Here is a 25,575-nt window from a genome sequence, read left to right as displayed (position 1 = left end):
TGGTAAGTGCGCAGAGCCGGATTTCCGCTCCCGTGACGACACTTAACCAAAGTACTTAGTGCGTTGGGTGAGGTCGCTAACGCGCCCACCACAACTACCTCACTGCACGTAAGAGAAGCTGGTTAAACCGCTTCCTGCTGTGCTAGGGTGTATGTCTAAGTAAAGCGTGGCCGCATTACGACGTGCCCGCCTACACGTGCAGCTGCCAGCTTTGCTGCCTCACAGGCGACGCGCACAGGTTTCGATACCATGCGCAATCAAAAGTTGAGATTAAAGTTTAATGAACAAGTTCCAATTTACAGCGAAAGACATAATAGTGACTCTCTGTCACTTTACATCAGTCATGTTGTTTAAGGGGGGAGGTGATGCAACGGGGTATCAGTACATTCTACGAACCCTTCGAAGCCAACTTAGGGTATCTACTTCTATGCCAGATGATGTTGCTTCTAATTTTGAGCTCAAAAATATGGGCAAGAATGACACAAAACTCTACTCAAGGCCGCGAAAACCGAATGATGAAGCTCAAAAACGCATGAAGTTCTACTACGACAATAACATACTTGTGCAGAGTATCCCGTTATTTGAATATTATTTCCTAAAGAGAAATAAAAAATATTATTTCTTATGAGAAGAAATTAATAAAGAAGTTTAAATTATTTTCTTTGACTTAATAGCCAGCTTATTTTTGTCTTCTGTATCCTACTACGAGCTTACTTACAGAGGTGGTCGCTTCGAAAATGCGTGAGAACGATTGTTAATATGAATAATCTAGGTCTTTGGATCTTCAGTGCGGCAAATAACATGCAGAATTGACTCGGCTTTTAATTGCTTTTTTTAATCGTTACATGTGGATACGAACGTGAACCGACGGAGCTTCGTACGAGTAATGGCCATTTTGCTTTGACTGGCGCTGCAACCACTTGCCACTTACTTGTTCATAGGAATGAGGTCCTTGTGATATTTATTGCGAAAGTACGAGCGCACAGGGCCGAGAACCACCACATACTCGTACAAAATACAAGTTAAGACATTGCCAAGAAGCAAAGCAAGCAGCTTAAGCCGGAAGCTCATTGGCATTGGAATATCTGGGAGTCCGATGACGTTGGTTCCACTAGCAATACGAAATCGATCGGTGACAATACTAGGTTCGCCCAGAAGCAGGTAGAGATCGAAAGCAACAACAGCTGCAAAGAAAATGATGAGCAAAACGTTTTTCCAAACCGGTTGGCGATAAGTCGAGCCAAAACTAAAGACCCAAGCTGAAGTGTGTTGCTGAACAATAACCGTAAAGAAAAGCGTGGTCGCCAAGTGGTTATCAGACATAAGCCACCACTTTGCAACGTCCACATTGTCCGGTGAGAATGGACAATACCATACTTGACTGGACAGCATGTGAATTGCAAAGCCTAAATAAATGATGTTAATGGCTTCTTGTCCAAGAATCGATGAAAGCGTAGAGGGCCCAATGAGACTTGACGTCGGACGCATTATTTTAAGATCGTCGAGTGGTTTCGATAGCGTAATTACATACGAACACCCCACGAGCATGAAACCTTCGACCAAAATCCAACACCATTGTGACATATTGATGGCGTGGAAATACATGAATAATCGAAGCACGGAGCCAATGAGGCCGTACATAATGAGAAACTTCACTGATGCGAATGACGTCGCCAAACTGCACCGGCCCTCACGACACAGATCAACCACTGACTGAATTGTTTTCGATTTGCTCGTAAATGGCGACACAACCGAAGCCTCTGCATCACTCAGAGCAACGCCGGCGTGCGCAAAGCGTAAGGCGCCACAATCATTCCCACCGTCGCCGCACATTCCAGTTACTGCACCCGTTTCCATGTGAAGTTTAACACACTCGACCTTCGAGTCGGGCGTCATGCGACTAAAGATGCGAATATTTAATAACAATCCCTTGATTTCGCCCATGGACATTAAATTATCGAATGCAACTCCCGTCACGGCAAGCTCCACGTCCTCCCCCTGCTCGACTAAATACTTAATGGCGGCCAACTCGTACTCCTCGTCCGAGTCGACATCACGCCACACGAGCTTCTTCCTTTCAATTGTTGAGACCATTTCACCTAAAATCACACGTGAGCTCGATGCCACCATGCCACTTTGACGTGCAATATAACAGCCGCACATGGCATTGTCGCCTGTAATCATCACCGTACGAATGTCCCCAGCTTTAAGTTTTGCAATGGCGTCCGCCGTGTCGCTTTTCAATTCATTCCGAAAGAGTACAAGGCCTAGCAAGGACAACTTTTCGTCAACAGCCTCGCGGTCGTCGGCAAATTTCACAACTTGGTCGTGCGTCCACTCACTCGGGAGCTCACGGTATGACAGGCCTAAGACGTAACACCCGTCTTTTGCAAGACGGTCGGCCACGTTCTTATAGTCAGTTGGTACACTTCCTGGTAAACTTAGCTGTTGCATACGCTCGTACGAGCCCTTGCAGAATACATAGTATTTATTACTCTTGTGATTCCGTACGACGACGGTCATTGACATGCGGTGGTGGTCAAAATCATAGCGTTTGATAAATTCGAGTTGAAGCTCTGGGTCTTTCTTCGATCGCACACATGGCTGCACACCTTCCTTTTCAATTAATTCCCAGCCTGTAGCCGTAAACATGCGAACTTCGACTTCGTTACCCACGAGACGGTCTTCGAGGGACCCCACCGAGTGGCACGTTGTGCACGCATAGAGCAATTCCTCCGATGAAGATGCGTCAGTAATGACACTGACAATCGGATGAAAAAGACGTTTTTTCACGGGTTGAATCCCGAGAAAATCGAGTCCTTGTTTCGTCAGCGTTCCAGTCTTGTCAAAGCAAAAAATGCGCACCTTGCCACACAAAGTGATGCGCTGCACATTCAGCGAGAACACACCAAGCTTTTCCAGACGTTGTGCTGCGTTTACTTGGCCCACGGTGATCACAACGGGCAGTAAAGGGCTTATTACGCACGATAGGACGAAGATAGCATAACAGAATGCAGCATATCGATTGTTGAGCTTCCCGTTGCTCAGTAAAAAGTTGATTACAAGAATACAAGCAATCAGCGCGTAAAGAAGCAAGAGTCCAATCAGCAGTTTCAAGTGTTCGTTGTACTTGAATCGCATTGGAATTGGAAAGAGAATCGACTGAATCAATTGTCCCTTTGTCGTGTGTGCTCCAGTGGTTTGCACAATCGCCGAAATCTCTTCATTACGACCGGAGGACAAGACACGAGTTCCAGCAAACAAAGTGTGCTTCTTGCCTGCTTTTTCAGGCTCATACACTTCCGAGCTGTGTTCCGGGATTGGAAATTTCTGCACCGGCATTGATTCGCCCGTCAACATTGACTCGTCGCACACCGTCGTGCCTTTGACAATGGCCATATCACACGGTACTTCCCAATTCTCCGACACCTTGACGAGATCACCTGGAACGACGTCAGACGACGACAGAACGCACCACTCCCCGCTGCGAAATACGGTCACGTCCGTACGATATCGTGTCATTTTAACAATCGAGGACTGAATTTGACGCTGTGTGTAGATATTCACGACAGCTGCACCGAGGACGACAATCGTCATCACAATCCCCATATTCCAGTACGAAAAATAGTACCAGACATAATAGCACATGATTTGATAAATGTAAAAGAGCGTAAAGAATTCGTGGGCCATGGATACAAATAGTGACGGCATCGCAACGTCAACACAATTCAGTCCTACTGTGTTCATTCGATACTTTGCTTCAGCACTCGAGAGTCCCATCGCCTCTTGTTGCATATCATCATAGGTACGACCGAGGGCGACGACACCAGGAACAAAGCGTTGATGTGTCTCATCATATACGTGACGGAGGTGCTGAAACTCGACAAAGCGAAGATTTTCAACCTCGACGACAGGCACCGTTTCGCGATAACCACTGATTTTTCCCTTGGACGCGAAAAAGCCTTCAACTTTGGCAACAAAGTCCGAAACCCCCGATCGATCAGCTAGCAAGACTTCGGTTTCGTCACGTTTAAGCATGTAGACAAATTCACACTTTTCAAGCGGCATGTGAAGGCGAAAGAAATTAAAGAGTCGATCTTGCATGGCCACAATGACCACTAACCACGTCGCGGTAATGACCCATACAATAATGAAGACGAGGGCATTGTCTTCCGATGTGTCAAAGAGCGGAGGGTCAAAATTGCCATAGTAGTCGCAAATAATTAGGATCAAGAGCACATTAAGTGCCAAGGAGGCGACGACGACACACCCCAAAACAAAGCTACCAAAAATTGACTTGGAAAATCCGGTCTGGAGCGTCCCTTCAGCATCAAATTGCATACGGGAATCCGACAATCGTACACTGGCGTGATGACTACCCTGAATATTGCCCATCATAGCTCTCGACGGGGTCTGAGGTGTGTTGATGAGTTTTTTCGTAATTTCGTGTACCGACCTATTGGCATCCTGCATGTACTTCTTGTAGACGAACCAGGCACCGAGAATGATAAAGAAAGCAAAGTAAAGTAAGTAAATGATGACTAGCGTAGCCTCTGTGAACGTTGTGAATCGAGGCTTTACAGTTGACGCCGTGATGATGCACGCGTCCATCAAATCCTGATCAACCGTACCATCTGGAAGAAGGAGACTGTAGCAGGTCGCACCAAGAGGAAACGTCGCGTTATTGTTACGAAAATTGGTCGCGTACGTCCAAAAGACAGAACTGTCTTGAGAAGCCGCAATTAGCGACGAGTTTCGATCAGCACATTGCAAGTTTTCCGTCAGCACACCTGTTACCGAGTTTGCAACGGCTTGGACCCGACAGATGGTAGTTGGGTCATTATAGTAAAACTCTTGTGTCGTTGGATGGTACATTGTATACGGAAAATTTACTTGGCGTTGCTCCTTCCACCCATCGACATAGTACGATGCATACTTTCCGCCCGACGGTCTGTTGTATTTGGTGTAAACAACTTTTGCAGCCTCGGCGTATTCACAACAATAATATTCAGGCGCGTGTCGAACAGGACAAGCGGCAAAGTCCCTTTGATGGGCTGCCGCAGCACGCACGTGCGTAGGGACTACCAAGATGAGTACCACCAGTATTGGCAAAAGCATTGAGATGATATCAAAGATAAAGAAAACTGGATATCGTGTGTAGCCGGTTACAATGAAAATTGGCTAATGAAATAAATCTATTAGGCCAAAAAAGCGGGCGAAAAACACGCACTTGTACATCGTATTGGCCAAAACACGCGGGTTTAGGTCATTTACGCAACGGCTTCAGTAGAACTCAGATAATAACCATTCATTAATGCGGCTGTTAATCTGCCTCCTTTCGTTTGGTACCCTTGAGCACCATCTCTGCTAAGATGAAAGCCATATATGAAAAGAGATAGATGGCACTGAGCCGTCATCTACATTTTCTCAGGCTTTGGGAGAAATTGACACCTAGCAAGATTGCCAGACTCTGTAATTAAACACTTCCATCATTGCAGCAAATAAGTATTGCACCTTGGTCACTTTTAATTGGTAGTGAGTGATAACCTCGACACTATCGGCTATGACGTGCTACTCAAACTGTTCTGGCTAAATTCATGACCATTTTTACGCACTATAGCGTGCATAAGTTTTATTTTAGGGAGAGGCTTGGTTCGACACTAAAGTTTTGGCGCTATTACCAAAGCTCCGCTACGATGCTACAATACTTTGGGCACTTTGTGGCGTTCATTCCATTTTCACTAATTGTTTGCAGAAAGCAAGCTCATCTCGAGGCGATAGCTTTGCATTTGTATTGAAATCGATCAAAGTTGTCAATTTGCATGGCTAAGCAATACGTAAATGGTCAGGTTGGAAAAGCCTTCCCAAAGAAGCTTCGGCGAATTCTGGATCAGGATTTCCTGTCAGAGAGGAAGAAGTGCATCATCACCCTTTGTGGCTACAGTACATGAAATAGACAGATTTAAACTCACTACAGCATTGAGTGTTTCAGCTATTTGTAGAACTGTCGACATCCAGCACCAGAATTTTTCTTCGTGTAACGCTCGTGAGATAAGGAATGCGCCAATTCAAGTAGGACCCGATCAAATAAATTAAGCCACACAGGATAAGTAGAATCTTAATTCAAGCTCCGATTTTGCTTAAGGTAAATAATATTTGCCACAAAGGACATCTGGCAATTTTTACATTTACACCGTTCCTCAGCCCTAAGTTATATTTTCAAGTTGTATGAGCGGTTGCCATAACGACCCTGGCAAGGTGCTGAGCGCTTGATGCGCTTTAAGCTTTTCGAGAAGTGCAATCAGGCTGTCTTTTCGAAATCAAAAATATTTTCTTACAAATAACTTGCACTGTCAAAGAGTGACTAAAGTACACATCAAAATGCTTTATGGCGTAACGACTCAAATTCATAAAAGATACGGCACGTATACACTCTGCCGAGTGGACAGACAAAATTGTCAAGTTCAACTTTTTATTTGCTTATTTAAAGACGGCCACTGTCATGGCAGGATCTCCATTATAGTATCTTTAACGCCGCCAACAATGTCGATGGACCTCGAAAAGCCAGCAATATTCGTGCGACTTTGCTTCAGCTGCGCCACGAAGAGCTATACTCGTCAATCTGGCTGCTTTTATGTGCAACCCAATGCAAAATCGGACCGCTTTTCTTTTCGGCAAATATTTTTGAAACAGTATTTCTATCTTTTGGATTTGTAATACAGTTAGAAAACGCGTTGACACAATATTGTCGCAGCTGTCAAAGCATGACTGTTTTTTTTAGTATTATGCGCTAGCTTTCAGTAGTCAAATTTGGAAAGACTAAATAAGTGACCTTAGAAATTTCAAACTGGCTCTTATGCCCTTTTCAAAGATACCAGCATTCGGACCAGATCCGTTGCAGAAAATCCAAAATTTTATGAGCAGAAGTGCCGACTCAAACTCCGGAGGTGGCGAATGTTGAAATTCCGAATATGATTAAGCAGCCTCTCTCATTCTCTAGCTCTTGTTATGAAAGCGACGAGTGGCTCGCTCTATGGTGCATTGTCGCCACCGGAAAAGAAAACACGTAGCATTTCATTTAAAGATGAATTTGCTGCACTCTTCTTCTCCGCTGCTCATAGTGTCATATCTGCCATTAAACTGCACAGATCTTCGCCACTCCCGCGACCTATTCACTATGAACTGCGAATAGAATGCTGGATATGCTCCGAGCGATCTGCCGACTTAGTTGAAGCCCACAACGTTGTTTTGTCAGCAACATAACGACACTTTGGTCAAATAGTAACAAGCCGCGACATTGTAAAAATCATTTTATATCAAACAGTAAAGAATATAGCTATTGCGAAATTACGTTCTTCAGCAATAGATCTCAACCCTTTGTTTGTGGTAGCGTGTTGAAAATTAGGTTGCGAGCCGAGATGAAAAATCTCTCGCACTCCAGGTCTTGGAGGCGTGACCAGTCTTTGTACCGGTGCGGTCGTTCGCAGTTGTTGACAAAAGACTGGGTCTGGTTATTAGTTAAGATCAGGAAGTACCATGGAGCTTCCTACTCTGAAACGTCTTCGGCGGGCAAATCTAAATAAATTTAAATGTTCTCGAGCGGTTTTGTCCAAAATAATTTCTTTGTAGCAAAACAGGATGTACAATTCAGAGAATCCTTTTATTATCAAATTCAAAGATCCAAGCGACAGCTGAGCAAGAATGACCTTGTCAACTTGTGGCTGTTGCCTCGCGACTTGACAAAACTACAGAGTTGGATCGACGGGCAATTTATTTTCGGCACGACTCGGCAGGATCAATGATGAAATAGTATGAGGAATCCGATTGCACCGGGCTCGACACTGACATTCACATGAGTCTCCCGGTATACGCAACCCAGACGTGCCACATTATATTTTATTAACCTTTCACCGTCACGTAATAAAGACAGCAAAGGTTATTTCTCAAACTGAATGTCGTCTATGATATGGATAATGCGGTTTCAAATTTTAGGTGAAGATCTTAACACTTTTTTTATTCGGCATATCTCCACGAACAACGAAAAATGTAAGAAAAATAAATTGCAAGCTAAATTCTGCGTAGACTAGAACGGATCCAGAAAACGGTTAGCTTCATACTACGATACATCCAGCACATCGCCGCTTTTATACACCAACACGACAAGTATTAATCGCAAAGTGTTCGAATATGAGACGTCATGCAACTAAGCTGTAGCGAATGAATAAGGTTCGCCCCGTATATATATGCTCTCGTCCAATCTAAAGATATCATCTTATTCGGACGATCGATAGTCGTGTAAACTGCTTTAATTTATACACCCACGATACCACAAAATTTTAATGTGCGCACGATGATGTATATTACGTCTATCGCTTCTCTTATGTTTAATCTTTTTCGCAATAGCTCCACCATTTTACACTTGCAGGTCTCGTTCACACGCACACTTTTATCATCAAGACCATACTGAAAACTTTTATATAAAATTTGATTATCCACTCAAATCTGCAAACTATTACACTTAGCTTTCGACAAAAATCTCCGATAGTTTTAGCGTGGTCTTTGCGTTCCAAGTAAACTTTTGCAGATGATATGGCTTAAGCAACTATTACAATGTTACGAGCCTGTTTGTTAATTCCCTGTTTTCGTAAATGAGATCAAGCTGAGGAACTGCAATGAGACATCGCGAACCTGCTATTAAACTTCAAGTTGCAAATGTAACGGGGTGTATCGTTACATGAAATTAACACTTAAAGGTTGTTAATTAATATATTATCTAAAAGGTAGATAATATTTGGAGGATATTACTTTATATAGTAATTTCCTGAATTCTTATCCATAAATAGGTATAGACCATTATGTCTATTTATTCCGCAGACTAATCAGCTGTAGAAGTAATCAAAGAGAGTTACAAGATAAGATAGATAAGAATTCATTTACATGTTTAGTATTAGTTTATAGTTAAGTCAACATTTACAAAGATAGATTAACAAGACACTTCACTATATTAATACAGTTTTCATTTTACCCTCTTTAGTTAAGTTGTCTTAAGGGAAGTCTTCCTCTGCACGTACAGTGTACGTCACCTAACGAAAGGCACCACTCACAACTGAAGCAGTGTGAAGTGGACTTGTACTGAAACAGTACAAGTCGTAGTGCCCCGTTACACCTGGTAGAACTTTGTAGTCCGTCCCAAGGACCATATTTCCCACATCTAACATGCACATGTTAGATGGTAGTGGGAATACGCATCACGTTTCCCCCTGAAAGCTACTCCTTTCTAAGTGGTATAGAAAGGAGTGCGGTTGAACGAATGAGTTCGACCGTAGGAAACGATGCAATCCTGGCATTACTGTCCAACTTAGACAGAGATACCCTCCATTCAACCGTCGCCAAGTTCATACAACATGAACTTGACGAGATGAAGGAAAAAGTAGCCTTGCTGAATCAGCAAGGCTCTCAACAGGCGGAACTGTTGAGATTACAACAGGTACAGACCCCTGTACCTGGGATGACGCAAACGCGTCGTCCCGAAACTTTAAAGATTGACATCTCAAAGTATAGGGGATCGAAGAAGACTCCCTTTTAAGATGGTTTGTCGAATTAGACGATGCCATAAGGGCACGTCACATCATCGACGAGCAAATGCAAATCGCATTCGCTCAATCAAATCTGGCAGGTCGTGCCAAAACTTGGGCATTGGGCCTTAAGTTACGCGACCCATATGTTTTTGGGTCGCTAGAGGTTTTTAAAACCCGACTCAAACAGACGTTTGAGCCACCAAGGGCTGAGTTCAGAGCTCGTTCAGAGCTTCTGAAACTTAAGCAAGGCAAGCGTGATGTGCACGCATATGCCCAGCACATACGACTCTTAGCGAGTTGTATTACCAATAACCCAGTCCATGAACACACGTTGATTACGGTGTTCATGCAAGGTCTTACGGATGGTCCCGTAAAGACCCACCTGTTCCGCTTGGAACTGGATACGCTTGAAGAAGCAATATCCGTAGCGGAACAGGAGGACTTTAGCTTGAGACAGGCTCAAGCAAGTTCGTCATCATATCGTCCACCTAGACGACACGAACTAGGAGGTCCAGAACCCATGGACCTTTCCTATGTCGAAAGCGAGAAACCTCGCTTTTCGAATAATAAGCGATCGCAGAAATGCCATCGCTGCCAAAAATTGGGACATTACGCTCATGAGTGTAGTGCCCCACGTCCAGCACCAAAAGGTACTGAACGTAATTTTGGATCGTATGCCAAAAAGGGCAACGGTCGCGGATCCGACGTTGTTGCGAAATCGCAACAGCGAGGCGGACCGCCAAAAAATGGACGGGGTCAGTAGGGGCGCAACGCCCTACTGATCCAGCAACCTCAAGAGAATTTGCAAATCTCTTGACAAAAGTTGCTCCAGACACACAGTCATTTTGGGTCTCTGCGCCTGGCGATGAGGTATCCCTCATCACCTTAAAGTTAAAAGTGACACAAACTCTGCCACTTGGAGCCCTATTGGACTGCGAGCGTGTCATCAGACGTATAAACGTTAACGGGTGCAATGGAAAGACGAATAACTTTATTCGTCGCCAGACGCTTGAGGTCGTAGGCGCGCGACATCCCCCCAACGAGGATGACGGTGCGTCTAGCGACAAGCGTATCGATAACAGTAATGAAACGCGTAGTGAGATTTCACCACACGTTAAAAGATTAACAGTACGATGATGATTTTATCGTACTGGATTTGAATGACAAATTTGATGTCATTCTTTGTTTACCTTGGCTCAGAAAATACGAGCCAAGGATCAGCTGGCAGCATCGATCCGTAAGATGCCTGTCACTTGTTCAACAGATGACCATCTGATGAACGTCTTGGAGCGTCCTCAAGCGTGTGGATGTACTACGACTGAGTGCGATGGCCTCACTTGTGGTACGGTCGTTAGTACGACTGCACAAGATCACAGTGTGATTATTAATCACCCTGTGGAGTCATTTGCCGGTGGCTGTGCGAATGCACAGGCAGCGCCGAAGGTCAACCACTCGAATTTGTCGAGTGGATCGAGACATGAATGTACACCTAGCAGGCGACATTCAAGGAAGATATCGATTGCCCAAAAAGGACATCATGACGATCCTAGGTCGAGTAGAGAGTCGACCATAGAGGACCCGACTGTGATAGCGCAACCACAGTCAAAAGTCGTTGAGGGAATAAGTCCCCACGTACTTGAGGAGAAATCTCCTCACAATAGTTAATACTGAAGTGACTAGACTTCAGCATCACGAGGGATAAATCTCTCGGCAGGCTGTGAAAAAGGGGTCCCATGAAAAATCGAGACATTTGATGTCTTGGTTACTTACGGATCAAGAGCAGGCGCTTATACTCTTGATCTGTATACGCCTCCGAAGTCAATTTCGGAGACACCTGATCAGTTCTTGAGAGATCTGCGTACTCGTCGCAGAGGACGAAGACGTTATCGATATTCGGTCAGCGGTTGTATAAAGCGTTTGTCTTAAGTGACCAGTTGTATATTTTGGGAAAACGTAAAACTGGTCACTTAATACAAACCCTTAATACAAGAATTCGATTGAGTTTTGGGATGTATTCCCTGAAACATTTTCATGCTAGTTGCCTAAGGATAGAGGCACTCGACATGACATCGAGCTCAAACCAAGCTCAAAGTACTGTGTCATGAAGCAGTAGCCACTGCCTCGTGAACATGTACTTGTGATCGATAAATTCTTAACCGATCGAATTAAAGCGGGCCATGTAAGGGATTCAACCTCCCCACATAGCTCTCCGACCTTTTGTGTGCAAAAGGCCACAGGAGGGTGGCGGATAGTGCACTCACTCAACAAACTGAATAGGTATCGGCGTTGAGCCGGTACCGTTGCAGCATTATACTAAGAGTACGATCTTTTCGTCTATGGATCTGATGGATGGGTTCTATCAAATCCATATGCGTGAACGGGACATTCCGTACACAGCAGTGAGCACTCCCAATGGGATGCTCAGGGAATGACTAGTAATGCCGCAGGGGCTTAGTAACGCCCCTGCAACATATAACGGATGCGTAACGATTCTTTTGTGACTGGTGCGAGAATTTGTACCGGATTGTTATGACGATGTATTCGTCCATAGCCGGTCCATGGATGGAAAGACGGACGTAGAAGTTCATAAAACTCACGTTAGTCAGGTTCTTAAACTTTTGCAAAAGCATAAGTTGTAAGCAAATTTCAAGAAGTGAAATTCGCTGCAATCGAAATACCACTTCTTGGGTGCATTGTAGGCAAACACGGCTTGCGCCCTGATCCCGAAATGATAAAGGTGATCACCGACTGGCCAGTTCCAGTCGATGTCATGGAACTTAGAAAGTTCCTTGGTTTAGCGGCGTACTTGCACAAGTACTCACGCAATTATGCCGAGATGACAATTCATCTCTCTCGTCTCGAAAAAAATACAAGAAATGGATATGGAACGCTGGTTGTCAGCGCTCCTTTCAAGGTATCAAGCAAAGCTTGATGCATTCGCCCATATGGCGATTCCAGATCAAGACAGACCATTCCATGTGGTCTGTGACGCCAGCAATTTCGCAATCGGCTGCGCGATAATGCAATACGACACAGACGGCGCGGAGCGCGTCGTCAGTTACCAATCGCGTCAGCTACAACCAGCTGAACGCAATTACCCAGTGCATGACAAGGAGTTCTTTGCCATGAAATATGCATTATCTAAATTTAGGGTCTATCTCCTCGGAGATAGATCGTTCATCGTATATACGGACCTTGCGTCATTACGCACGGCCGTAAACAGTCCACACCTCTCGCAAAGAATGGCGAGGTGGCTGTCCTTCTTCGCGAAGTATAACTTCTACGTCGAATATAAACCAGGACGGCTTAATGTCGTCGCTGATGCGTTATCACGCCGACCCGATTTCGAGTCAGCTGTGCACCCCAACAGTGAAAGTGATCTTACTGTTGCAACACTCACTACTAGTGCTCCGTCATCAACCTTAGTTGATGACATAAAGAAAACCTATAAAGAAGATAAGGACCTTCTATGTTTGATGGATCATTTAATGAATCCATCCGATAAATCTTTTAAAGATTTACCGGCTTTGTATCGATCGTCATCCGATTGATACACGACACGCAATAATTTATTGCATTACGATCGTCATCCGATTGATACACGACACGCAATAATTTATTGCATTTCACAGCCGTTACCGGCGACACTCCACGGGCCTTCGTCCCAACTCACAATGATTTGCACTTGCGCATCGTGTATGAGTTGGTCACGATGCAACAACAAGTGAACATTGTGGACGTGACAAGACTTATCTCACAATAAGTCGCGACTTTTACTGGCCCCGCCAGTATCAGTTCGTGCTTGCGAGGTTCAACGGGTGACGCCTGGTGACGCCAGACCTTCTACCCGTGCGCGTCTTTAACCTCTACCACTCCCGACAGAGTGTTGGCAGTCGGTATTTATCGAATTCATTTTCGGATTTCCCGAAGACGATCACAAAAACAATGGAATCCTTGTTTTTGTAGACAGATTCAGCAAGATGGTACATCTTGCTGCAGTACCGGAGTCGATTACGGCTCCGGGTTGTGCCCGTGTCTTATCGACATGGTTTTCAAACTCCACGGTTTACCCCGTGAATTGGTATCGGATTGAGATCATCGATTCACAATGGAGTTCTGTCAATCCGTGTTCCGAGAGATCGGAACACGGCTGACTATGTCAATACCCGATCGCCCAGAAACGGATGGTCAATCAGAACGGTAAATCGCGTGTTTGAAGAGATACTTCGAGATTACGTCCAATCGTATCCGAATTAATGCGAGTTTTAGTTGATGGTCGAATTCGCCATCAATAATTAGGTGCATGCGTCAACAACGCAAACACTCATCTTCGTGAATGACTTACGCCATCCTCTCATTTCCATCCAATTAGAGGGATCCTCTTGTTTAAGGGGGGGGGGCTCGCACGAGCAAAACCATTTCTGGCGCATGCTCATCATGCGTCGAAGTTAACAACGACGCGAATGAGGTCGATGTCGATTGCTTCGACATCGAAGATGAGATAAATCTCATGGCAGTGCGCACAAAGCGCACTGAAAAAGTCAAAACAAATTAGTCAGCAGAGAGATTCCTGCTGGCTCGAGAATCAGTAATCCGTTTCATACAGGATTTCATTGCTAACGCAGTGGACCGTCAGAAACGGAACGCAGACAAACATGGAAGAGCAAACGCTCTTTCATTTAAAATTAATGATCTAGTGCTACTCTCTACGGTAAATTTACCTAAGCGTTTGGTCACTAATGTGAGTGGCAGTAAACTACTACCCAAGTTCATTGGGCCTTTCTGTGTACTGCATCGCAGAGGCATTGCGTACACAATAGAATTGCCACGTAGGATGCGAATACATCCTACGTTTTACGTTTGTGGGCTCCGCCCGTACCATTAGTACGCGGTTACTTACGAGGACAGATCCGACCATCTCTTTTAAGAATTCATGCAAGATTCTCGTGGTCACGAACCACATTCTTATGCTGAATCTGGAGATTTTCATATCGGGTCCGAAGGTCCTCGGAACCGTGATAATCTAGCGACGGTTCATCGCGAAGAGCGTGATAAGTCCGTTCGTACTCCGTCATTGAGAACGCACTCTTTGAACGGTTTTCAACCGTTCGATATGGTGAACCTGCACCGTCTACTCCAATGGTTGACGCTTACCGTGCTCGTGTTCAAACCCTCCTCCCAATAAATAAGGCTAGCGGTCGTGTTTGTCGATCTTCGACTCTAGATCCGACGCACGGTTCGGATCTAACTTTTAATCCGCCACCACAACCACTGGTGAATTACCACGGTTGTCACTGTTTTTTAGTGGAACGTATTCTAAACCCCGTGATTTGAAGGGGCAGCGAACGAGTCGTCTGGTTCGCTGGAGTGGTTATCCACCTTCGCATGACACATGGGAGCATTGTTCCCAGCTGGTTGTTGACGTTGAGGGCCTTGTCTGTCAGTATGACGAGACTCATCCGATGGATCAGATGAGACATTTTATTGGTTCACTCCCTTGAGTAGTACCCACTGAAGCAGGGGTACCACAAAAACTTTTCTTACGATGGGTTACGCATCGTCGTCACCTTGCACAGAGATACGTGCAGGTGACCGTATGAGAGATGGTACGGGCGATGAGGGATCATCCTCACCGTCGGATCCAAATAGACTCTTTACTCGTCTATTAGAATGAGCCCTCTCATTCGAAGGCTCGTAGTCAGCCGCCTGACGTATTTCAGGCGACTGTTCCATTCTCCCCGAGTCGGCCACTTCATCCGACTCGCATTCGTAGTCGACCTCCAAAGAGGGGTCGTTAACACGTGGTGAATCACCACGTGCACTCGCACCATCTAGTGTTGTGCGAGTGGAAGACACTACGGCAGCCGTTCCGCCTGCCGCAAGAGATAACAGTGCGTGACCCGCGGCTGCACGAACCGCAGCCGAAGGCGCAGCACTATCGTCACCCCGCATGAATTGTTCCTTCATGCGATGGAATTTAAAATGATGGATCTGACCAATCAAAAACATTTTAAAAATTAAGTGGTCATTTAGCGACCACTCCATCTAATGACATTCAGAGTGATTGTCGTTTAAGGGAGGGGTGATGTTACGGGGTGTATCGTTACATGAAATTAGCACTTAAAGGTTGTTAATTAATATATTATCTAAAAGGTAGATAATATTTGGAGGATATTACTTTCTATAGTAATATCCTGAATTCTTATCCATAAATAGGTATAGGCCATTATATCTATTTATTCCGCAGACTAATCAGCTGTAGAAGTAATCAAAGAGAGTTACAAGATAAGATAGAGATAAGAATTCATTTACATGTTTAGTATTAGGTTATAGTTAAGTCAGCATTTACAAAGATAGATTAAGAGACTCTTCACTAAATTAATACAGTTTTCATTTTTCCTCTTAAGTTAACTTGTCTTAAGGGAAGCCTTCCTCTGCACGTACAGTGTACGTCACCTAACGAAAGGCACCACTCACAACTGAAGCAGTGTGAAGTGGACTTGTACTGAAACAGTACAAGTCGTAGTGCCCCGTTACACCTTCGGTGCTGCGTCCGGTCTCTTATTGAATGTATGCAAAACCATAGCCATCGCGCTACATCCCAACGGTTTGTCATCGGATATTAACTGGATATGGCCGATACAGCTACAGCCTGCTTCGTCCTTCGTGAGATACCACGGATTACAGGTCGGCAGCAAGAACGGGGCCGAACACTCATGGACCATTGCGATAGACCAACTGAAGACTAGGGTTCGACTTGCCAGTCAGAAGACGCTCACGATAGAACAACATGCGATGGTGGCGTCGGCGGTTATACTGGCGAAAGTCCTATATATCGCAAGACACGCATGGTCAACCACACGAACGGTTCGACAAAGTACATTAAGGATTATGTATGGCGTGGAGTTTTCGACAAATTGAACACCCGATGTACTACGTGGATGACGGGAACGGTGGCCGGACTACGGCGAAAGGAAGGTGGACTTGCTGTCCCAAATTTACGCGCTGAGCTCTTGGCATTATCTGCGGTCACAGTGTCACGCTGGGGCTCTTCAGCTACAAAGACAAGCTTACTTATTGGCGAAGTGTTACTCCACAATGGCAAGAAGCACGAATGTGCAGCGCAGAAGCTCACGATGGGATGGACAGGAAGAAGAGTTACGGGTTTCACAGCTGGCAGCACGCTCTGGGCACAGGGCGATGTGTGCTGGGGGAACATGAGGTCAGGCCATCACAGCGAGCATGCAGCTCAGGTCGCCAGATTCTATTCGCACATAGAGAAGCAGGTACCCACGAGTCTATTATGGGATGACACCTCATGTGAAATCGATCTCACAGCAATGCTGGGATCTGAGCTCTTGACAATCAGAAATTATTTCGCAACTTACTATGAATCGGTACAAATTGTGTGGCTACCATATTTGAACTTGAATAACTTCCCGTTGTTCACGCTTACTGGAGTGATTAAACCGGGCGCTGAGATGAAAGTGATGTGGGGCCGAGGCATCGTGGGGAGTATTCACGGTTGGCACAAGACTAGCAGGACAAAGTTGACTTTTACGGCGAAGGACTCACGCTTTCTGTCAGCTTTACGACCGCTGATAGTCGCACTCATTGCGAATTTTCCCGAGATATTATATAATAGAGAACAGGCCACCGTCATCCCTGTCACAACGAAGCCACCGGACACGCCTTTCGAGGTCCACACACGTCCATCCACCACCAGTGATGGTACCGTGAATCTCTCAGTTTTCACAGAACCTGGCCAGGTCTCTTACACGTTCGTAATAGGCACATGGCAGGAGGCGAGCATTCTCCTCCAACAGTGGGCAGGGCAACAGTGCCGAATCGAGAAGGTTGGTCCACATCCGGCCCTGCACAGTTTCGTTGACCTGAGGCGACGGAAAGGAGCGAAACCACATACACGCCAATACTACAAAGACGTGGTGCGCGCGAGTGAACGCAGAATCGGACTCCAGGAAGTTGCCAACCGAAAGGAAGCGTGGGCTGCGGACAATTCGCACATCGCGGAGGGGCTGGGAGCCGTCGATTGGATGGACATCCGCACCATCACAGGTGCTACGGTATGGGCGACCCAATTATTATACCGCATAAAGATGAGGGCGTACTCTACGTGGGATACCGCTCGAACAGTAGTCGGCTGCGCACTGCCTGAGTGTCGAGATCTCGGGATCACCAAGGCGCATATATGGTGGAAATGTCGAGCAGCGAGGCCACTAAGGAGGGAGTTTCTGGGGAAGTGGATAGACCTCGGATTGCAACTGGAGGCGAATGATTCCCGTTCCATATTTGGTTTCAGGTTGCAAATGGTGCCAACTGGAATTTGGCAGGTGCTGCAGCAAGTTTATGGAAACTTGGCAGAGGCACAGAAGGAGGAGATATATAGCTGGTGCTATGACACCTTAAACGAGCACTGGCGACTGGGAGTTTTGCAAACACTTCAGGCCGCATGGAACCGACGATGCAGAAGCAGGGACGCGACGCTGGACAACTCGATATGTCGTGCAATAGCCCTTCTTCGAGGTCGATTACACCAAGGGCGGCTTACGTTACGAGAATTCGTTTTGACGGGACGACAAGATGAGGCGGTCTGTCGTGCGGCATGGGTCGTACATGCGGCTTTTGATGGCACTTCCGGGAGGCTTACGGAAGAGCTCCATTGTAGGGATGACAGAGGGTACAGGATACTATTCTTTGATGGGGGTGCGCGAGGGAATCCGGGTCCCGGGGGAGCCGAATTTATCGTTGTTGTGGGCGGAATGGCCTCCAATGACCAGCTATTATATGGATGGGCAGCGTCTCGCTCGCTGCCTCCGCCACAGCCAACAACGTGGCTGAGTACAAGGGTCTCCTGTTTGGTCTCAGAAAAGCCCAGGCCTATAATCTGGATGGTCTTCACGTGGTCGGAGACAGTAACCTCATATTGGGGCACATGAGGAGGAGGAAGCCGCCGAAAGCACGGCATTTGCAAGACCTATACCGACAATGCAGGACAATCGCAGACCGGTTGAATGTGGCCACATGGCAACATCATCTTCGCGGTTTCAATAAAATGGCGGATGCTCTGGCTAACATAGCTATGGACTCGAAGAAGAGCACACATCTCATCCAAGCGGACGTGAAGCGGCTCAACCCATGGTGGAAAAGCGTCACGGAGGTGCTAAGAGAGGACTTAGGTCACTGGATCGACATGAATGGGACAGCGCACGATTATAAGGTGCGCGGTGAAGCTGGATAACAGTAAGGCACGCCGGTGTAGTGTGCATGTGGTAGCATATAGCAATACGTAGCTACCAAAGCGACGAGGGATGTGTAGGCCTTAGTCGGACGGACATTTTCGGGTCGTTAGCATAATTAAATGACTGTAATGTACCAAAAAAAAATCATTTCGACTAGTTGCCACCACCTAATACGTACCCCGAGGCGTTGTTTGAAAACACGTAGTTGTACGTAGAATGTTTAATGTTGCAGCAGGAAGAGCAGCAATGTGTTTTCATTTTTAAAAAATAAACAAAACATTCATACTAACGTCAACCTAGTAATTTATATCCTGGCTAATTTAACATTCATAGAAACGTCAACATAGTGATTTAGATCCTGGCTAATTTGGGGTATTTCTTTCATGTAACTCTAGTCCGTTTCTTCAGCCGATCAATATTCCGATAACAATACCTTCATTTCATGTCCGCTAATTTCACTCGTCAAATGTCAACTTTATTGCTGACCCGACGACGTGCCTCCCGCGTAGCTTTCGCTTCCAATGGCCCTTTGTGCGCAGTCGCTGGTGTCTATTCTCAGAGCGTGCGCTGGATGGGACGAGGTCCTACCATTCAGGGTAAAAAGAATGCTACGGATGCGGTACGCTAGCCAACCATATTCGTAGCCATTCTTACGTTAACGAAAGAATGGGTCTTGGATGTAACGACAGAAACGAACGACCACGAATGCCAAATTGTCACGTGAAATAGAAGTTATTTCTAAGTGTACGACTGTTAAAAATGCCCTTAAATCGTTGATATTGACTTAACTTGCAGCGGTGGGAGGCGATGCGAGAAATGTGGTGGGTCAATAGCATTGGTGTGCTGTTGCAAGGAGCCGCCAGGCGATTACTTTGTTTCAATTTATTTTTACGTGTAGCGGCTTGTCGCTATGATAAAAAAGGCCAAGGCTGCAAACATGCCAAAAGACAAGATTGAAGCAGCCATCAAGCGCGGGGTCGATGGCAAAGACGGTATTATTGTACCAAGCGCGAGAAAGAAATCGCAAATAATTACACTTTGACTTATATATTGGTCATTTATGTTTGTATGTGAAGGAAGCAGAGCGGAGGCTGTGCTGTATGAAGCCTCGGGTCCAGTTGGGATTGCACTAATGGTAAGGTGGAAGAATTAATAATTGTTTTGGTCAAGTTGCTACTACTCTTTTGAACGAAACTTGGTTAATAGATTGAGACGTTGACGGACAATAAGCACCGAACGGCTCCAGCTCTACGTCATTTATTGGGCAAGCACAATGGAGCTCTCGGTACGAATGGGTCAGTCGCTTGGATGTTTGAGCACAAAGGGTACCTTGAGGTACGGTGAGCACATTACTGGTAAACTTAAAGCTTATCACCTTGTGTGCAGATCGAAGTGCCGTTAAATAGTAAGTCAGTACTTGACGAGGACGCACTGATGGAAATAGCGGTATGAGACTAACAAATGGATTGATTTAATAATGCTGATCTCGATTTATTGTTATTTAGCTTAAAGGAGGCGCCGACGACGTAGTAATGCGTGAGGATTTAGCCCAAGTCACGTGTGATCCCAATGATTTGTCTGCTGTGTGTGACAGCTTTGTTGAGGCAGGATACGTGCCGACCATTTCCGAGCTCATTTACACCCCAAAGACACTCGTCTCCTTAGATCGTGAGCAGCGTGAAAGCTTTGATGAATTCATTGATAATCTTCACGAAAACGAAGACGTCCACCGGATCTTCCACAACGTCAGCGAGCATGTCTGCGAATGTTAACGAATGAACTGATTAAGTATGCGCGGCAGCAGCTGTAGACACTGCTCTTCATTCAAATAGATACGCTATTTACTACCCGATGCTTTTTATGAAAAGTTCTCCTCAAAGATCGGAGAATGACATTCGCATGTCATTCTTCAGCTGGGAAAATGTCAAGGGATTATCCTGTACGTTTTCGGTCGCTTCGTCGGTGCTGTCGGATGCCGGAGGCGATGGAAATCCATTGCCGACGGTTTGAAGCAGCTCCAATGGCAGCTCCAATTGCTCCATAGGAACTACAGCGACGACGTCCTCAGCGTGAACAGCATCGCGCTTACTCACTAGCTGCACCGCATCCACAATCTCGTCGGGACTATTGTAGCCATCGTCCTCATCCTCCGACTCGAACTCAAATTCTCGAACGAGCACATCCGTATTAAAATGGACGTGTCGAGTAGCAGTTTGCCATTTGTTTTTCTTTTGCAACTCGACTCGAAATTCAGGTGGAATTCGGTTTCGAGCTTCTCGAATTTTTCGAGCAAAATCCGCCGCTTTTTGCTCTGCTGCTGTCAGCCGCGCATGCCTAACAGCCCGCTTGCGATTAATTAATCCATTTGCTCCAGATCGACGCGACAACTGGCCTTTAAACCCGCCAATAAATTCAGCCACGCTTGTTGCACTTGATGATACACGAATCCGACCATCCTGTGCCGCTACATCATCTTGTTCATCGTAATTATCGTGCTCGTCAGGATCTCGGTGCTCTTCGTGGTCATTAAGATGCTCGTCATCGTGTCCATTTTCTTCTTGATCTTCGTCGCTAATTAAGCTCGATCGCTTGAAGTCTACGTACCGCACATTCTGAAATGATCGGCATAAAAGATTGTCGTCGTCGTCGTTGGCATCATTCATTACAGGCAGCGCGGACTGGGATAAGTCCGCTTTCGGCTGAAGGCGAGGAAGCGCCTTGATCGAGGAAGTGCTACTGCTATTAAACACACTTGGATTCGTCATCTCTGCATCTACTAGCAACGCGTGTCGAGCTTGTTGAGCAGATTGCATTCCACACGAGTCAAGCAGCCGTATAGCCATGGGATGCTGCTCTAGCGGCTCGTGTGGCACGTTCATTTCAGTGTCTGCTGGACTCAAATCTGTCGGATTCTTGTCAATATCCAGACTAGAAAATCCGTTAAAAGTGTTCAGCACGGCTGCATCCTTTTCGTGTCCAGCAGGGACCTCACTGGCTGCTCCTTTTTTCTTCTTGCTAATATGAAACCCTTTGAATCCGAGCCGCAGCTTTGATCCCTTTTTCGCATCCACGTCAGTTAATGTGGCTTCTTCATTTAAAGTAGTAGCTTCATCGACAATGTCGGGCCTCCTTGTTGACTGTTGCTGAGAGCTCCATCCGCCAGACTGCGAAAAGTTCACGTCCGAGTCTTGGGCCTTGACTTTCACACCTTTCGATTTCAAAAATATCTGACCAATTGTCGAGTTCTCAAAGTACTTGTTTCCATCCGATGCCGCCACATAAGGCGTCCCATCGGGCGCGTGCTCCACGACGTATGTCACGTTCGATTGAGGCGGAGTCGTGTCCACGATATTATTAAGTGCCTGGGTCTTGCCTGTCATAACCTCCGTCAGCACACTGGAAAGCGATGACACGACAGGTGACGGGCGGGGGATGCCAGGCAGCGCCGGATGGTATTCGTCGGGTTCAAAATCATCGCTCCCGTCGTCGTTCGAGTTCGGAACTCGACGTGCGTGTCGACGAGAGAAGGATAATTCATAAGTAGTGACGCCGGACTTGACAAAGCGCCGACGCGGCCGCATGCGCGTCGGTGGACTCGGGAACCCGTCAACGGGGTCCAATTCGTCAATATTGTCGTCCAAGTCGTCGTCCCCCTTGTCCGGGTCGCTGCTGACCGAGGGGATGCGCACAACGTGCGAGCTATGGTCTAATCGAAGGTGGTCAGTCTCGTGCATCGGCGAGCTTGTTGCCAGCATGCGCATGGCCTCCGCCCAAGGAACGATCGATACCGGGGGTCGACTTGGCTCTTTGACGTTGTCTCGTTATGTGCCGGAGAATCGCAGAAGTGCCCTTTTTCGAGACAGTCGGAGTTTGGTGGTAGCAGCTGCTCCGAGCCAGATGTACCAGCTGGGTGCTAAACCGTCGTCTTCGGCTCGTTTCTGCCCCAAACGTACAATACAAACATACATGCCCGCTGTTTTCTATTCGGTTGTGCCGTCTGATTTGCATGCTTCTTTAGTTTGCGTAAAAGGCATCATGGTAAGCACGGGGATAACGACTTATCGGCTACCAAACGATCTTCATTTATAGCGCCAGCCATATTCGTTATGGTCCTTTCGTTGTTGCTTCTATAGTTCAAGTGACGAAAGGAAAAATAAATTCAGGAAAAGCAGACGGAGCTTGCGTTATTGGAAGTGAATCGTCTGTCTCAGATCCGCCGATTATCGGACGTACGTTTTATGAGCGACCGAACGCTGAATTAACACCAGCATGGATCATTGGTAATTGGGCACACTAAATTAATGGATAAAATGTAGCCTTTTCCGCGTTTTGGGCACAATTATGGCTTTCGGTGTGGGAATTGGTCCCATTAATTATCGTTGGTGTACCCTAAGGTTGACACGCTTGGTCATGAGCACTCCTCCGCCCAATCCGTCTGCAGCTGGCGACACCCCACCGCTAAAAGCCTCATTCTCACCGCGTGATGAATTAAATGAAAATGACTTAGTGGGCCGTGATCTAATTCAGTGGCTAGAAAGCAACGGGGCGGATAGTAAGAAGCTAGCGTTGCAAGAGTATGCACCCGAAGTCCGCGGAGTACACAGTCGCAAGGTGTTGGTGCCGGGGGAGCGTATTCTCGTGATCCCTAAAAAGTGTCTTATAACAGTCGAGATGGGCAAGCAGACGGATATTGGGCGGCAATTGGTGGCTCGCAACGTGGACTTTGTGGCCCCCAAACACATTTACCTCATGCTGTTCGTACTTACGGACATGGAGCAATTAGAAACCTCCTTCTTTCACAATTATTACAGCACACTTCCCTCGACGCTAAGCAATATGCCCATTTTCTGGTCCGAAGAAGAGCTTAGTTGGCTTAAAGGATCGTATATTATCCAGCAGATCCAGGAACGGAAAGCCGCGATCCGCAAGGATTATGACGTGATCTGCAAGGTACGCTTGTCTACAGTAACTATTTCTCTAAGAGGACATTGTCATTTAAAAAAAATGTTTAATGGCTGTAGGTGGATCCGTCGTTTGCGCGATTCTCGCTCGATCGCTTCAGTTGGGCGCGCATGATTGTCTGTAGTCGCAACTTTGGACTTACAATTGATGGAATAAAGACAGCCGCGCTCGTACCGTTTGCTGATATGCTGAACCACTTTCGTCCGCGCGAGACTAGCTGGACTTTTGACCAAAGTATTGATGCATTTACGATTACGTCGCTTGGAACGATCGGCGCAGGGGCACAGGTTTACGATTCGTACGGCAAGAAGTGTAACCATCGCTTTTTGCTGAACTATGGCTTTGCCGTCGAAGATAATACAGAAGAGGACGGACGGAATCCGAATGAAGTGCTGATGGACTTTCAGCTGTCTCCTGCAGGTGGCCAGCTCTTTTATGACAAGCGAGCGTATTTGCATGAGAGCGGCATTTATACTATGGATGCTCGACTCAGCTGTTCGCACTCGGATACTAATACGCGCGAAGGACTTAGTTTTGCTCGTCTCATTGTTGCCACTGAGGACGAATTTTCAATAATGAAGATGACCAGCCCTGCGCATTCGTCTCCACCCATTTCATTTGACAATGAGATTCGAGCACTGCAGTATTTGAGAAATTTAATGACTTACCAGCTCAGCCTGTATAGCACAACCATTGAAGAGGACAATGAATTGCTGGCTTCAAAGCAGTACCCGCTTTTCTCCAACCGCATTCAAGCTCTGTTTTTTATTAGGGGGGAGAAACAGGTATGTCGATACTTTCAAGAGCTTGTGGACAGAGTTACTCCAATCTTTAGCCTACCGCTCGCTCAGTGTCGGGAAGAATTACAACGCCACTTCAATGGAGATGGCGATATCGATCGCTATGCTCAAGATGTCATTGCCTACTTAGTCACGCAGGTATACCGCGAGAGCTAGAATATTGTCTTTATGGGCGTTGTTGTGAAACCAATGTCGTTTTTGTGGTGCTGTCTCCGCAAGTGCCAGACGCTCATTCTTTATGATGCAAGGTCCTAACCATTATTGCAGCCATAGAAGACACCACTTTATAAATCGTCTCACTAATATAGAAATTGGAAATAGTTGGAAGTGGTGAAAGCTTAGATAAGTGACGAGTTTTTCATTTTCCCTTATTTCCCCTCAGCTTTGGTAAAATCTCCTAAGTTGATATGTTTGGCTAATTGTATGCATGCAAAGTGCTAACGTGGGTTGGTTCCTTTTGGTCATAATCATCTCTTAATATTATCGAACTTATGGGCTTAACAACTTAGGGAGTCGTATAAGCTATAAAGGTTAATGAATCCTAGTTCAAGGGATTCAGGGGTTCGAAGAACCAAGTGGCAACTTGTTGGCGGGCACGTCTTGATGCGGCCACGCTCTACTTAGACACACACCCTAGCATAGCGAGGAAGCGGTTTAACCAGCTTTTCTTGCGTGCAGTGAGGTAGTTGTGGTGCGGGCGTTAGCGACCTCACCCAACGCACTAAATACTATAGTTAAGTGTCGTCACGGGAGCGGTAATCCGGCTCCTCGTGCGCACTTACTAAGTAGAATGAAACGGGCTAAAGTTGCCCTTATGTTACACAGTCCCCGTTAAGTACACTTGGTGTACTTAAGGGGATGGTCAATTACTAAATTAAAGTAATTAGACCCAACACTCGGGTGTGGTGCACATTTGTGACCAACCCTTGTGGATGTGATGCACATGGGTGCATTCACATTAGGAGGGATGACGCC

At 46.2% G+C, this 25,575-nt stretch overlaps 6 protein-coding genes across 6 annotated transcripts; 3 read left to right on the top strand and 3 right to left on the bottom strand.

The window, feature by feature from the left end:
- Nucleotides 1-927: 927 nt before the first annotated feature.
- On the bottom strand, nt 928-5,118 carry CCR75_008585 (uncharacterized protein; the record flags this gene model as incomplete). Its single annotated transcript, XM_067966637.1, has 1 exon — nt 928-5,118. The coding sequence occupies one exon, from the start codon at nt 5,116-5,118 to the stop codon at nt 928-930; it is 4,191 nt and encodes a 1,396-aa protein (XP_067819383.1).
- A 1,890-nt stretch (nt 5,119-7,008) lies between these two features.
- On the top strand, nt 7,009-7,263 carry CCR75_008586 (uncharacterized protein; the record flags this gene model as incomplete). The annotated part of the gene is made up of 1 exon (XM_067966638.1): nt 7,009-7,263. One exon carries the CDS (start codon nt 7,009-7,011, stop codon nt 7,261-7,263), a length of 255 nt encoding a protein of 84 aa, XP_067819380.1.
- Nucleotides 7,264-16,467: 9,204 nt separating this feature from the next.
- CCR75_008587 (uncharacterized protein) lies at nt 16,468-16,797 on the bottom strand (the record flags this gene model as incomplete). The annotated part of the gene is made up of 1 exon (XM_067966639.1): nt 16,468-16,797. One exon carries the CDS (start codon nt 16,795-16,797, stop codon nt 16,468-16,470), a length of 330 nt encoding a protein of 109 aa, XP_067819381.1.
- A 2,346-nt stretch (nt 16,798-19,143) lies between these two features.
- CCR75_008588 (uncharacterized protein) lies at nt 19,144-22,642 on the top strand. Its single transcript, XM_067966640.1, has 8 exons — nt 19,144-19,457; nt 19,528-19,582; nt 19,634-19,659; nt 19,737-19,830; nt 19,915-19,973; nt 20,045-20,173; nt 20,225-20,284; nt 20,344-22,642. The coding sequence occupies exons 1-8, from the start codon at nt 19,281-19,283 to the stop codon at nt 20,608-20,610; spliced, it is 867 nt and encodes a 288-aa protein (XP_067819384.1). The 5' UTR covers nt 19,144-19,280; the 3' UTR covers nt 20,611-22,642.
- CCR75_008589 (uncharacterized protein) lies at nt 20,713-22,599 on the bottom strand (the record flags this gene model as incomplete). The annotated part of the gene is made up of 1 exon (XM_067966641.1): nt 20,713-22,599. One exon carries the CDS (start codon nt 22,597-22,599, stop codon nt 20,713-20,715), a length of 1,887 nt encoding a protein of 628 aa, XP_067819385.1.
- Nucleotides 22,643-23,248: 606 nt separating the features above from the next.
- Nucleotides 23,249-24,944, top strand: CCR75_008590 (uncharacterized protein; the record flags this gene model as incomplete). The annotated part of the gene is made up of 2 exons (XM_067966642.1): nt 23,249-23,788; nt 23,860-24,944. 2 exons carry the CDS (start codon nt 23,249-23,251, stop codon nt 24,754-24,756), a joined length of 1,437 nt encoding a protein of 478 aa, XP_067819429.1. The 3' UTR covers nt 24,757-24,944.
- Between the last annotated feature and the right edge of the window lie 631 nt (nt 24,945-25,575).

This window comes from Bremia lactucae, linkage group LG16, assembly GCF_004359215.1.
Source record: "Bremia lactucae strain SF5 linkage group LG16, whole genome shotgun sequence".
Classification (NCBI taxonomy): Eukaryota; Oomycota; class Peronosporomycetes; order Peronosporales; family Peronosporaceae; genus Bremia; species Bremia lactucae.
This window is presented reverse-complemented; position numbering and strand designations above follow the sequence as displayed.

Coding starts and splice junctions, on each gene's coding strand:
- CCR75_008588 (XM_067966640.1), top strand. CDS start 19,281: ATGTCCGCTAATTTCACTCGTCAAATGTCAACTTTATTGCTGACCCGA. Junction 19,458..19,527: donor AAAAGAATGCTACGGATGCG/GTACGCTAGCCA, acceptor ATGTAACGACAG/AAACGAACGACCACGAATGC. Junction 19,974..20,044: donor CAGTTGGGATTGCACTAATG/GTAAGGTGGAAG, acceptor CTTGGTTAATAG/ATTGAGACGTTGACGGACAA.